The sequence below is a fragment of the Rattus norvegicus genome, chromosome 2, assembly GCF_036323735.1.
Source record: "Rattus norvegicus strain BN/NHsdMcwi chromosome 2, GRCr8, whole genome shotgun sequence".
NCBI classification, from domain to species: Eukaryota; Metazoa; Chordata; class Mammalia; order Rodentia; family Muridae; genus Rattus; species Rattus norvegicus.
Window position 1 is genome coordinate 135,531,354 of NC_086020.1, and position 15,094 is coordinate 135,546,447.

Genomic DNA, 15,094 nt, shown 5'->3' on the forward strand with positions numbered 1-15,094 from the left:
TTAGGGCCAGGGGAGGCAAGTTCAGGAGAGATGGCTAGATGGCCATGAACACGAATAGATAAAGTCGTCCATCATCATCATAAAGTGTGAATTTTAAACCCATATCTTGCTTTTCCGGTGTTTGAATATCCAGCATTTGCTTTGGTGTGAGAACTGTGCTCTGATGATGCCAAGTGGTCTTGGATTTTGTTACTCCATTTACTGCGCTTGCCTCTACCCAGGAGGTTGTCTCTGCTCTTAGCTAGACTTGCTATCTCTGACAGTAGCTTGACCCTTCTGTAGGCCTGTGTATCAGCACTCATTAGACCTATTTTCATTAAGCTGGATCTCAGAACAGAGAGTTCTACTCTCAGGTGTGTAGGTGCTCCTGGTGACTGGATTTCAGCTCTCAACACAGGCAGAAACCTGAAGGGTCCTGCCCCTGACTGCTCCTAGATCCCTGTGCCCGGAGGGGCACAGATGACACCAGGTAATTTCTTCTTGGGTTGGGAATGTGGGCAGAGAGTAGTCTCCTCTGAGTTCTCAGGAGTGTCTGAACTTGTGAGGGTCTAGCTCTCTCCACCATGGGATTTGGATGCAGGTAGCTGTGTAACCAGGCACAGGCCTGACCAGCAGTTTCCTGCAATTGACTGCTTCTATATTCCTGTATCCAGAGGCAACATGCAGTTTCCTCCTGGGCCAGGGATGTGGGAGAGTTGGGCAGAAGTGGCGGTCTCAGAATTGTCTGAAATTCTGTGTGTTTAGTTCTCTCCACCATGGTATTTGGGTGCAGGGAACTTGTGGGTCAGTTCAGTTCAGTTCCGGGCAACTTGTCAGACATTTTTAAGTGACAAAATTTTAACTCTCTTTTGGTTCATTTTTTCTAGTTTCTAACACATGCTGGGTACTTTGAAATCTATTTTTGAGTATTTGAATATTAATTCAGATTATACATGAACTACTTCCCTGACATATACATTTATTTTCATTATTTATCAAGAAATTGAATTGGTATTGTGAACCTATCTTGATATTTTTCTTTGAAGAATTTGATGACAACCAATGGCTGCTGTTCCTCGTGACTCTGTATCTCTTGGGTGTTAAATGCTTTATGAGTAAAAGCTATTCTCTACATACTCATAGAAAGTTATATCATGTTTCTGACAGAATGATATTCATTTAATATGTTTTAATATCCAAATTGTATGAGCAGAGTAATGAAACAAGCCAAACAATAGCTATCAATTTTAGCTTTAGAGACAGAGCATGCATCTGTCTCTATATTCTATCTTTCAACTATATAATGTAATTCTCATATACGTATGCTTAGTTGTGAAACTATGTTATTCCCTACAAACTCTTACTGTTCAATAATTATTAAAAATGTAATCTTTGAAAGGCACTAGTTATAAGGAAAGGCAAAGCATGTGGAACTGTGGGAGTTGTCAGGAACCTTAGAGTGATGACATCACAGTACACCTTCACCTTGACAACACCGGGTCTCAGACTTCAGTGGTTTTCCTGCTAACTGCAGTCACCAGTTTGGTGTTCAAGAGTAGGAAGGCGAAATAAAATTTCAAGTCTATTCAAAGGTTCTCCCTTCCAGGCTCCACTGAAAAGGTATTTTTATAACTAATTTGATTCTCATGATAGACTAGTAGAATCAGGAGGTGTTTTCTCAGTCCTCCCTTTAATATGAACTAACTCTCAACTCAGCAGGGGTCTTTTGAAAAGTTACTCACTGTAACAATGTCAGTACCAGTCTTCTTTAGAAACAATGTTATTATGTGAGGAGTGATATGCTTTGATCAGGTAGGAGAATGGTTTCTAGAAATCTTTTTAAAAAAGTATGCCCAAGTGATGAGTCATTATTATGTTTCAAAATTTAAAAAAGTGATCAAGGACTCTCTGATTTCCTCAAATTTTTAGAGTTTCCAACACATATTGTGTTCTTTGTCATCTGTTTCTGGGTATTCGAACATTAAATCAGATTTAATTTCTCTTATCAGGAATTTCAGTTTCTATAGTTTTTTTAACATTTTTTTATTTTATTATTTGAAGTGTGTGATGACAATGATTGGCTTCTGTATCCCTTTGATGCTTTGATTCTCAGAGATACGAAATACTTTCTATGTAAAATATTTGGTGCCTCTAGGGGCACCAATGGAAGGGGAAGCCCTTTTCCTGCCATTTGACCCCCAGTGAATGGGATTGTTGGGGCGAGGATGGTAATGGGGGTGAATGGAGAGGAGAACACCACATAGAAGGGGAAGGGAAGTGGTTAGGGCACTGTTGGCCTGGAAACTGGGAAAGGGAATATCATTTGAAATGTAAATAAGAAATACCCAATTTAAGAAAAATGGGGGGGGGGGATAGAGATGAAACAGGTTTTGGGCAGAATTATAGTCCCTTAAAGAAAATTTATATCATAAAAATTCCATTGAATGATCATTTCACAGTACAGAAACTACCAGAATGTTAGTCACTCCATTATTACAGGGAAGAATTTCAATATGGATAAGAGGAAACATGGTCAGAGGAGGCTGGAAGGTTCTGAGTAGCGAGAAAAAGGTAAAAGATTTGGTATGGTCAATGCTTGGTAACGGACAAGGAAGAATATCAGGAGTGAAACATGAGGATAACTTGAGTAGGAGAAACTTTAAATTCCTATAGGTGGGAAGGGGTTCTATAGCTCACATAGCACACATGATAGAGATGTTTGGAGAGATACAGGAATCTAGGTGGAGACTTTAAAGTGTACAAGTATTTTCACTTCCCAGGATCCATGTTGTTATCCTTGTAGGACACACAGGAAGAGGAAGGGAAATGACACCTTTATTTGGACAAGACCAATTCTCAAATATTTTTTGAATGCTGGAGTATTTGTTTATATAATCTGATTTGACAGTGATCTAATGTTTTATACCAGTTTTGAAAGCTTAGCTGATCCTCAGGTTCATAAAAGCAGAGGCCTTTGGCTTGAGTTGTTTAGATTAATACAATTATATCTTCAGAAGACAATAAATGGCAGCTGCTCATGTCTAAGTTTTCACCATTCAAGACAGTGTGGGGATGAGACAATCACATTAAAAAGAAATTTCTGAAGGAAGCAGACATATAGGGCAATACAGGTAAAGCCAGGGTCTTCACATATATTAAAAGCAGTGTAAAATTATTAAGTCTGGTTAGTTTTTTAATTTCTTACTATCTTTTTCATTAGCATATAATTCATGTTAAGAGTTACTATTATCTTGTAATATCACATTTGTATTTATTTTTTAATTTTATACATATATACCATATATTAACTGTTAGCATTACAAATGTTTTTATGCTATTCCTCAGAGCTCCTCTTTCAGATTTATTTACTGTGCTTTAACATCAGGAACACTTTAAAATTTAGTATGAACATTGGTCTAATAACTTACCCACTGTGTTTTTGTTCTTTTAGTTGGAGACCTGTATCAGGAGTACTGTTAGTTTTTATTCTATGTGGAAACCCTTGTGAAGGAAGACATGGGGGAAATACATCGAACCTTGCTCTGTCAAGGCCCTGTGGAACTCACAAGTGGCAGGAAAAGGAATAAAAGATATCTCTCCTTATTTGATGATGTTTTGGTTGTGTCTACTAACCTGTGAGTATATACAACAAGCGTTCCTTACTATGAGAGACTACACTTTAATCAGCCTTTTTTGTACAAAAGTAAAATATTATTTTTAAAATTTTGTTTGAAATAAAACATTATACTTACTTCATTACTTCATTATCACAACTTCTTTTCCTCTACTATGGTTGAAATTTGGTGGACACTTGGCTACTCATTTCACAAATTGTTTGGCAAAAAGTTTTAGGCATTTTTTAAAAAATGAATTATTTATCCTGGTCTTTGAATCACAGTAAGAAGAGATGTACAAGCACATGGTAGTAATTCTAGCATTGTTAACACTGACTTAGGAGTATTGAAGCTTTTTGGGATATGTGGACTATACAGGGAGACATGTTCCCAAAATAAAATATTCAAAATACAAGAAGCAGGTGTCCTCTTGCTTGTTGTTTCCAGATTTACATAGAAGCAAGAAGAGAAAGTCCCAGATTATGAGCGTTGCACACAAGGGGCAACACATGTAAGCCTCTTGACCTCATAGATTCCAAATAAGTATGAAGAGGCAAAAAGCAGCTCCTATCCCTACTGACAGCAGCTATTAATGAGGGGAAACGGCAGGCACCGAGTAGTTCCTGGTTGGTGATTCTTCACATGCTAGCGAAAACTGCTGTGATTAAATGAGGCCGTATACATGTTTGCATTGTAACTTATAATCATGGTGGTGTTTTCTGGAACCACATCACATATAATCTTCACTGGCCATGATTATAGCCTTCATATTATTCTAGAATCTATGAAGCTGGTATTGACGTTATCAAGTAAAAATTTTAATTTTTGTTCGCCTTAGTTCCTATATGGTTTGGAGCACAGACATCAATAGTATAGCTTATTCAGTTTAGGGTATAAAATTTTTGGTCATCCTTAAACAATATTCCTGAAGATCTACTTCAAAATGTGAGAAAATAAATTGTTCAGAAGAGAATTACTCTGAATGATTCAACCAATTGGGTAAATTTGGCTTTCAACCCTCATTAGTAATTGTAAGTTCCTTGCATAGAAAATGGTAGTTAGTATCTGAGTGATGCAGAATCAAAATAAATAAATGACCTGGCTGTCTATCAATATGTCTATTCTTCTTGTTATTTCTGATCAACTCACCTTTGGTCCCCAGTTGGAAATACATCTTTTTAAAAGACAGCAATTGACTCATTTGAATTAAAAATATGTATATACCAATACTGTGCCTTTTAATTGTAGTTTGTGTGATTTTTGAAAGTAAAGGAAACAAAATGTACTTCAAAAACCATATATTTGTTCTATTTCACCTGAGTTATTATAATAATTAAAACTAATGTGAGATTGTCATTCAAATTTTCGAACGAGCATTATTAATTTCATAGGAAATGATTGTCAGTTCCATTTTCAAGGTAGATTATCTCTTATCAGACACTCGAATCAATGATTTTAGGTTCACATATATGCTCATATATATGTACATGTACATATACAATTAGATATATGAGTCTTGAGTTTGAAAGAAAATATAAGTACAAATGTGTTATGATTGAGACATGTGTTAATGTTTGTGTGAGAGTGTGCAAGTAATTTATTATTTTTATGTTTACATGATATGCTTCTATTTTGATTGTTACCTGATACATTACATACTGTGGGAAATCATTCCTGTAATATCCTGTTTCAAAAATTTTACACATTTTGATGTTTACAATATGTTTATATAGGATTTTTGAATCAGGGTTTATAATTGTGTTATATTATCTCCTGAATCTGAGAGAGGCAGAGTTAATATCCTCAATTTTGGACCAACATAATTGGTTAATAGTGTCAAACGCAGAATTACAAACCCAAATTCACACACACATACATTATTAAATGTAATTAAAAAACAAAATTTTAACCACTTTTTTTGATATTATGGAAATGAATCAAAATGTTTCCAAATTAACAAAATTAAGGGAAAAATCTTCAAACACATGGCTTTCTAAAAGTGTCCAATATATAATATACCTAGTATATTCATTCTAACACTCTCCATTCAGAAAACAATCAAGCTAGGACTATTTGTGACCAATGAGAAGCTTGTGTCCACTGACTTCTTTCAGTACATGCTTAACTGAATTTCATCTACCATGGCTCCCATGGCTTGAACTGTTCCTGAGTGATAAAATGGAGGAGTCCTCCTCTGCTCTGGAGCAGGAAGAACTAGGTATTTCTACAAGCAATTCCAACTACAGTACAAACCAAACTAACAGAGATACCTGATTCTCTTTCTAGGACTAAGAAAAAGTTTAAGATAAAATGTATCATCCCACTGAATTATCTGTGGGTGGTGGATGATGTGGAACTTGTCAGGGCAAATCAAACCTGTACTTGCAAGACCATCTTCTTCTACTGGGCCACTGGGAATGCTTTGGCCACCTTTCGGTAAGTCCTACAATTAGGACCTGTATTCACAAGAGGATAGCTATAGAAACTGTGGGCAGCGCATTGCTTTGTAATTTATAGGTTAAACCAATTAACCAGAATTTGTGCAAAATAAGAATTCATTTAAGTCTGATTGTATACAGGTTGCTAACTCAACCTCTTCTATGATGATCCTAGTTTGTCTATATTTTCTACAACATACATTTCATGTGTAAGCATATTCCTTAGCTTTTGATCTGGGTTTTTCACTAGGAATCCACAAGATTCTTGGGGCAGAATGGAGGTACATTGTCTTCGAAGAAGGATGTGGAAAAAACAAGCACTTACTATGGCCTCCACATTCTTTTTCCCATGGTATTATCTAGGATTTGAAAGTGCATAAATTGATTTATCTCCAATAATACTGCAAAATATAATTATTTTGACCAATATCTCCAATACTTCCCAGTTAATTTCCATTAAAGTAATATTTAATTGAATAAATAAAAATAGTTCTTTATTGAACGCTCAAGTATTTGAATGTCTGTGTAGCAGAATATCACTGATGTCTAATGGTCAACAGACAAGTATAAAGGTCAAGGAATATGGTTCTATCGGTCAGGTAGATCACACACATACACACACACACACACACACATACACACACACAGGCATGCAGGCACACGTACATGCATGCGCACATGCACACAGACACACTACCTTATATTGCTATGTTTTAACTCTATGGCCAGGCTCTTCTAAGCCTTCCTCAACTACCATTCCCTTTTTCACACTCCCAGCCCCACACCTCAGAATATGCCCTCAACTTTGTTTGCTTAGTTACCATAGTCCTAGTTCAGCACCCTAAATCTATCCTCAGCTTAATTATATTTCTGATATCCTGCCTGCTCTCCAAGGCCAATTGGGGAAACAGCCAATGGCCAATCCATCTGAGATCTCACAAGGCTGGTGACTCCCTCTGTAGCATGGTGAATTTTTTTCTCCTCCCCTACATCTGGTAGCCTTCCTGTGGTAAAACTGGAAGACCTGCCTCTTCCACTAAGCACACTGGCCATTATCATTGGATGAAATGTTAATAGTAAAAACATGAATGTGTCCATCTTTTTGCAAATATCAGTCCATAGTTCCACAGGAAGTTACCAAGGTTATCAAATGACTATTTAGCTTGAATTATGAATGTTAGAACCATGTTAAAAGGGAGAAGAAAATTCTGGGAATGAAAGATCTTTGCAGGATGGATAATCATTTTCAGAAAATGGAACAATGCATACAGAAGGAAAAACAATACCTGACAGTGGGTTGTGAGCATGGGGAAGAGGAATAGTGCATAGGGAAGGGGTTGCTGTTTGGATAAGCAAAACTTTGATCATCAGGACAATGTTGATGACTGTAAGACACTGAATATCAATGAGGTCTAACACATTCAGCATGTCCTTTGCAGTTTTAAACTGTTAGCCTTGTGAGTTCATTTTTAATCCAACTTGAATTAGAGGATTACATGCTACAGTTTCGTAGTTGTGGGCTTATTATTAATTTGTACCAGGAGAGTTAATGTGAGGACTCACACAAATGGAGGACCACCTGTCTTGTGACACCAATTCTGTAATTCACACAAGGAAATTAATAATATTTTTTTCTTAATAGGCATTCTCTCTGGACCTGATCTGTCATATAATGTGAATAATGTAACCTTCCTATGCGAACCTGACCTCACACTAAGAGGGCACTGTCTTAACTATCCTTTTATACAGATGAAACTAAACTAGGAGTAATTGTTTTCCCAGTCGTGGTCACACTGCTCTTGGAACAGAGTCATGTCTTGATATTCCCAAATAGTTTCCACACTTAGATTCAACTTCCTGTCATACAAGTGTTCCAGTTAAGCATGTCATTCAGAAGGGCAGTTGCATGAAGAATACAATCTACACGTGCACCCTCATGATAGCCATTGTCTTACAGGAATTTTCTGTGTAATAATCTAAAAGTCTTAAGATTGTCAAGACTCTAATCTTGTTTTTCATTTTAACATTACAGTTCAGAAGAACAGAAAGTGCAATGGTATACTTTCCTCACCAGGTAATTTACGTGTGATTATACATTAATTCCATACTGACAAGGGAATTACAGTTTGTGCTTCATTTCATTTTTAAAAATATTTTTGATAGGTTGTCTCCAACTACTTTGTTGACCAGATGGTCACTCAATATTGTGGTCACTCAATATTGGTTTAGATTCTCCTACCTATCACACATTTATTTAGTTTTGAGGAAGTTCTGCCTTCAATGTTGTCTCTTTATATTGGAGTAAACAGTACTCTTCAGTCTTATTGTAAATTCAACCCCACAGAACTTACTCTACCATGTACATTCAAACCATCTGCTAATTCCCTCTTTTAGGTAAGGCAGATTTTTGCTTTTCCTTGTGTATTTGTCACAGAACATTCTCTAGAGTCACAGAATTTAAGGACTGTATATATTAAAGGAAACTCATGTGATGACCTTCTTCTATAGTCCAACTAACCCAACTGTGAGCAGCTGTGAATTGAAATCTAGTAGTTGTTCAGTCTGTGAGGATAGTTTATTTCACCTGGTCTTCTGTATGAACTGGAATCCTGAAGCAGTAGATGTCAACAGATATGTTGGCAACTAATTATAAACAGGCAAAGAAGAGCGAGTCTTCTCTCAATGTCCTTATTTAGGCCTCCAACAGAAGGATTTACTCAGATTTAAGGTGTGTACGACCACCCTTAGAACAGAACCTTGCTTTGTGGCAGGCTGACCTTGAACATACAGATCCACTTGCCTTAATTTCTAGGTATTAATCGTGGCTGTGTTTTACCTTGCCTTGTCCTTTATGGCCACTGTGTCTCAAGATCTCCATGTCAAGATCAAGTTAGCAGCCTGTGTGGTCTTGCCTCAAGATCTTGGTCACAGGTGTGCCCTCTGTTTCTGGATTGTAGTTCATTCCACATGTACTCAAGTTGACAACTACTTTGCAAACAAAATGTCCTGAGGAATGGCTTTGCTTCCTAGATCAATGTGCTTCCTAGATGAAGCTGACCATGTCTTTGTTCCTGAAACATTTTTAAATATTCCCTAATCCAATAATGCATATTGCTGAACTGATTGTCTTGTACTAACACTAAGAATGTATTTAACAGTTAAAATATTAACAGTCATTTTCTTAAAATAAGCTACAATCTTTTTAATTTTACTTTGTTGCTTGTTTTTATTGCATTTGAGCAGATCCATCAGTGAAGCCAAGAAGGGGATCAAGAAAACTTTCCCACTGCACATATTCCCTGAGGATATCCAAACCTGTGACAGTGTACGTGAATACAGAACCAAAAACTGATAGTTCAAGTTCATGACTAGCAGTGAGGCAGGCAGTTTGTAGAGTAATAGAAGACGGAGACGTAAGAAGTGGGTGGAGGTTAGAGATAGTAAGCATTTACGTATATGAAAAGCAATAAGAAGGAAGATTGTTCCACGTGCTAATGCAAGAAAAAAGAGGAAATAATTTTTCTTAAATGCCTGAAAATTAAGTCAAGTAGTTGGAACAGCATACATTTCCTGGGCAAGTAATAATATTGGAATTAAATTGCTTTTCCCCTGAGTTCTTACTGCTTATATTTAACATATATTGTTGCTCAATTATTATGTATTTTTTTTTTTGTTTTTTTTTCATGAAATTTCACCTTTAATCAAATATCTTGGGAAATCATCTTATTCTTTTTTTTCTTTTTTTTTTGTTTTTTTTTTTTTTATTAACTTGAGTATTTCTTATATACATTTCGAGTGTTATTCCCTTTCCCGGTTTCCGGGCAAACATCCCCCTCCCCCCTCCCCCCATTGCCGCCCTCCCCCCATAGACTAGTTCACTGGGGGTTCAGTCTTAGCAGGACCCAGGGCTTCCCCTTCCACTGGTGCTCTTACTAGGATATTCATTGCTACCTATGGGGTCAGAGTCCAGGGTCAGTCCATGTATAGTCTTTAGGTAGTGGCTTAGTCCCTGGAAGCTCTGGTTGCTTGGCATTGTTGTACTTTTGGGGTCTCGAGCCCCTTCAAGCTCTTCCAGTTCTTTCTCTGATTCCTGCAATAGGGGACCTATTCTCAGTTCAGAGGTTTGCTGCTGGCATTCGCCTCTGTATTTGCTGTATTCTGGCTGTGTCTCTCAGGAGCGATCTACATCCGGCTCCTGTTGGTCTGCACTTCTTTGCTTCATCCATCTTGTCTAATTGGGTGGCTGTATATGTATGGGCCACATGTGGGACAGGCTCTGAATGGTTGTTCCTTCTGTGTCTGTTTTAATCTTTGCCTCTCCCTTCCCTGCCAAGGGTATTCTTTTTCCTCATTTAAAGAAGGAGTGAAGCATTCACATTTTGATCATCCGTCTTGAGTTTCGTTTGTTCTAGGGATCTAGGGTAATTCAAGCATTTGGGCTAATAGCCACTTATCAATGAGTGCATACCATGTAAGTCTTTCTGTGATTGGGTTAGCTCACTCAGGATGATATTTTCCAGTTCCAACCATTTGCCTACGAATTTCATAAACTCGTTTTTGATAGCTGAGTAATATTCCATTGTGTAGATGTACCACATTTTCTGTATCCATTCCTCTGTTGAAGGGCATCTGGGTTCTTTCCATTTTCTGGCTATTATAAATAAGGCTGCGATGAACATAGTGGAGCACGTGTCTCTTTTATATGTTAAGGCATCTTTTGGGTATATGCCCAAGAGAGGTATAGCTGGATCCTCAGGCAGTTCAATGTCCAATTTTCTGAGGAACCTCCAGACTGATTTCCAGAATGGTTTTACCAGTCTGCAATCCCACCAACAATGGAGGAGTGTTCCTCTTTCTCCACATCCTCGCCAGCATCTGCTGTCACCTGAGTTTTTGATCTTAGCCAATCGCACTGGTGTGAGGTGAAATCTCAGGGTTGTTTTGATTTGCATTTCCCTTATGACTAAAGATGTTGAACATTTCTTTAGGTGTTTCTCAGCCATTCGGCATTCCTCAGCTGTGAATTCTTTGTTTAGCTCTGAACCCCATTTTTTAATAGGGTTATTTGTTTCCCTGCGGTCTAACTTCTTGAGTTCTTTGTATATTTTGGATATAAGGCCTCTATCTGTTGTAGGATTGGTAAAGATCTTTTCCCAATCTGTTGGTTGCCGTTTTGTCCTAACCACAGTGTCCTTTGCCTTACAGAAGCTTTGCAGTTTTATGAGATCCCATTTGTCGATTCTTGATCTTAGAGCATAAGCCATTGGTGTTTTGTTCAGGAAATTTTTTCCAGTGCCCATGTGTTCCAGATGCTTCCCTAGTTTTTCTTCTATTAGTTTGAGTGTGTCTGGTTTGATGTGGAGGTCCTTGATCCACTTGGACTTAAGCTTTGTACAGGGTGATAAGCATGGATCGATCTGCATTCTTCTACATGTCGACCTCCAGTTGAACCAGCACCATTTGCTGAAAATGCTATCTTTTTTCCATTTGATGGTTTTGGCTCCTTTGTCAAAAATCAAGTGACCATAGGTGTGTGGGTTCATTTCTGGGTCTTCAATTCTATTCCATTGGTCTATATGTCTGTCTCTGTACACATACCATGCAGTTTTTATCACTATTGCTCTGTAATACTGCTTGAGTTCAGGGATAGAGATTCCCCCTGAAGTCCTTTTATTGTTGAGGATAGCTTTAGCTATCCTGGGTTTTTTGTTATTCCAGATGAATTTGCAAATTGTTCTGTCTAACTCTTTGAAGAATTGGATTGGTATTTTGATGGGGATTGCTTGAATGTGTAGATTGCTTTTGGTAAAATGGCCATTTTTACTATATTAATCCTGCCAATCCATGAGCATGGGAGATCTTTCCATCTTCTGAGGTCTTCTTCAATTTCTTTCCTCAGTGTCTTGAAATTCGTATTGTACAGATCTTTTACTTGCTTGGTTAAAGTCACACCGAGGTACTTTATATTATTTGGGTCTATTATGAAGTGTGTCGTTTCCCTAATTTCTTTCTCGGCTTGTTTCTCTTTTGTATAGAGGAAGGCAACTGATTTATTTGAGTTAATTTTATACCCAGCCACTTTGCTGAAGTTGTTTATCAGCTTTAGTAGTTCTCTGGTGGAACTTTTGGGATCACTTAAATATACTATCATGTCATCTGCAAATAGTGATATTTTGACCTCTTCTTTTCCGATCTGTATCCCTTTGATCTCCTTTTGTTGTCTGATTGCTCTGGCTAGAACTTCAAGAACTATACTGAATAAGTAGGGAGAGAGTGGGCAGCCTTGTCTAGTCCCTGATTTTAGTGGGATTGCTTCAAGTTTCTCTCCATTTAGTTTAATGTTAGCAACTGGTTTGCTGTATATGGCTTTTACTATGTTTAGGTATGGGCCTTGAATTCCTATTCTTTCCAGGACTTTTATCATGAAGGGGTGTTGAATTTTGTCAAATGCTTTCTCAGCATCTAATGAAATGATCATGTGGTTCTGTTCTTTCAGTTAGTTTATATAATGGATCACGTTGATGGTTTTCCGTATATTAAACCATCCCTGCATGCCTGGGATGAAGCCTACTTGATCATGATGGATGATTGTTTTGATGTGCTCTTCAATTCGGTTTGCCAGAATTTTATTGAGTATTTTTGCGTCGATATTCATAAGGGAAATTGGTCTGAAGTTCTCTTTCTTTGTTGTGTCTTTGTGTGGTTTAGGTATAAGAGTAATTGTGGCTTCGTAGAAGGAATTCGGTAGGGCTCCATCTGTTTCAATTTTGTGGAATAGTTTGGATAATATTGGTATGAGGTCTTCTATGAAGGTTTGATAGAATTCTGCACTAAACCTGTCTGGACCTGGGCTCTTTTTGGTTGGGAGACCTTTAATGACTGCTTCTATTTCCTTAGGAGTTATGGGGTTGTTTAACTGGTTTATCTGTTCCTGATTTAACTTCGATACCTGGTATCTGTCTAGGAAATTGTCCATTTCCTGAAGATTTTCAAGTTTTGTTGAATATAGGTTTTTATAGTAAGATCTGATGATTTTTTGAATTTCCTCTGAATCTGTAGTTATGTCTCCCTTTTTGTTTCTGATTTTGTTAATTTGGACGCACTCTCTGTGTCCTCTCATTAGTCTGGCTAAGGGTTTATCTATCTTGTTGATTTTCTCAAAGAACCAACTTTTGGTTCTGTTGATTCTTTCTATGGTCCTTTTTGTTTCTACTTGGTTGATTTCAGCTCTGAGTTTGATTATTTCCTGACTTCTACTCCTCCTGGGTGTATTTGCTTCTTTTTGTTCTAGAGCTTTTAGGTGTGCTGTCAAGCTGCTGACATATGCTCTTTCCTGTTTCTTTCTGCAGGCACTCAGCGCTATGAGTTTTCCTCTTAGCACAGCTTTCTTTGTGTCCCATAAGTTTGAGTATGTTGTATCTTCATTTTCATTAAATTCTAAAAAGTTTTTAATTTCTTTCTTTATTTCTTCCTTGACCAGGTTATCATTGAGTAGAGCATTGTTCAATTTCCACGTATATGTGGGCATTCTTCCCTTATTGTTATTGAAGACCAGTTGTAGGCCGTGGTGGTCCGATAGCACGCATGGGATTATTTCTATCTTTCTGTACCTGTTGAGGCCCGTTTTTTGACCAATTATATGGTCAATTTTGGAGAAAGTACCATGAGGAGCTGAGAAGAAGTTATATCCTTTTGCTTTAGGATAGAATGTTCTATAAATATCCGTTAAGTCCATTTGGCTCATGACTTCTCTTAGTCTGTCGACATCACTGTTTAATTTCTGTTTCCATGATCTGTCCATTGATGAGAGTGGGGTGTTGAAATCTCCCACTATTATTGTGTGAGGTGCAATGTGTGTTTTGAGCTTTAGTAACGTTTCTTTTACATATGTAGGTGCCCTTGTATTTGGGGCATAGATATTTAGGATTGAGAGTTCATCTTGGTGGATTTTTCCTTTGATGAATATGAAGTGTCCTTCCTTATCTTTTTTGATGACTTTTAGTTGGAAATTGATTTTATTTGATATTAGAATGGCTACTCCAGCTTGCTTCTTCTGACCATTTGCTTGGAAAGTTGTTTTCCAGCCTTTCACTCTGAGGTAGTGTCTGTCTTTGTCTCTGAGGTGTGTTTCCTGTAGGCAGCAGAATGCAGGGTCCTCGTTGCGTATCCAGTTTGTTAATCTATGTCTTTTTATTGGGGAGTTGAGGCCATTGATATTGAGAGATATTAAGGAATAGTGATTATTGTTTCCCTTTATATTCATATTTGGATGTGAGGTTATGTTTGTGTGCTTTCATTCTCTTTGTTTTGTTGCCAAGACGATTAGTTTCTTGCTTCTTCTAGGGTATAGCTTGCCTCCTTATGTTGGGCTTTACCATTTATTATCCTTTGTAGTGCTGGATTTGTATAAAGATATTGTGTAAATTTGGTTTTGTCATGGAATATCTTGGTTTCTCCATCAATGTTAATTGAGGGTTTTGCTGGATACAGTAACCTGGGCTGGCATTTGTGTTCTCTTAGGGTCTGTATGACATCAGTCCAGGATCTTCTGGCCTTCATAGTTTAATTATTATGTATTTTAAAATACTTTTCTAATCAAAATAGTTCATATTATATAAGATAATCATAAACACCTTTTAAACAATGCCAAATATTATCAAGAAGTATTTTGCTCTGCACATTCACATTGTTGTAACATTTGATCTCTGTACCACTGTCCTCTGCCCTTTCTTTCGTTCTCTCTGCTCCTCATACCTGCTTTGGAAGGCCCGCTACATAATCAGGGCTCTTTATCTCATATTCATTTGAATGTTCTAGGCATAGGCATATTTTTTCATATAACTTCTGTTTAGAAATAATTTTTATTTACTTACCATTTGTGTGTGTGTGTGTGTGTGTGTGTGTGTGTGTGTGTGTGAGTGTGTGTGTGTACACTGCTTAGGATAAAACTCATGACCTCACACAGACTAAATAGTAGTTTTATTGTTGCATTACACACATAGCGATTAAATAATTGTCTAATTTTGACCTATTTTTATAATTGTTCTACTTTCACTATTGGGT

General features: G+C 37.3%; 1 protein-coding gene across 2 annotated transcripts in view; it reads left to right on the forward strand.

Moving 5' to 3' along the window:
• Nucleotides 1–1,463: 1,463 nt before the first annotated feature.
• Tgap1l5 (GTPase activating protein testicular GAP1 like 5) overlaps nt 1,464–15,094 on the forward strand; it is a 38,315-nt gene continuing 24,684 nt past the window's right edge. For both annotated transcript variants that reach the window (XM_039103658.2, XM_039103659.2), the window contains exons 1-5: nt 1,464–1,599; nt 3,431–3,614; nt 5,880–6,029; nt 8,064–8,105; nt 9,275–9,356. In XM_039103658.2, the coding sequence (XP_038959586.1) occupies nt 3,496–3,614; nt 5,880–6,029; nt 8,064–8,105; nt 9,275–9,356 (393 nt within the window). In that variant the 5' untranslated portion in view covers nt 1,464–1,599; nt 3,431–3,495. The remainder of the gene's footprint in view (nt 1,600–3,430; nt 3,615–5,879; nt 6,030–8,063; nt 8,106–9,274; nt 9,357–15,094) is intronic.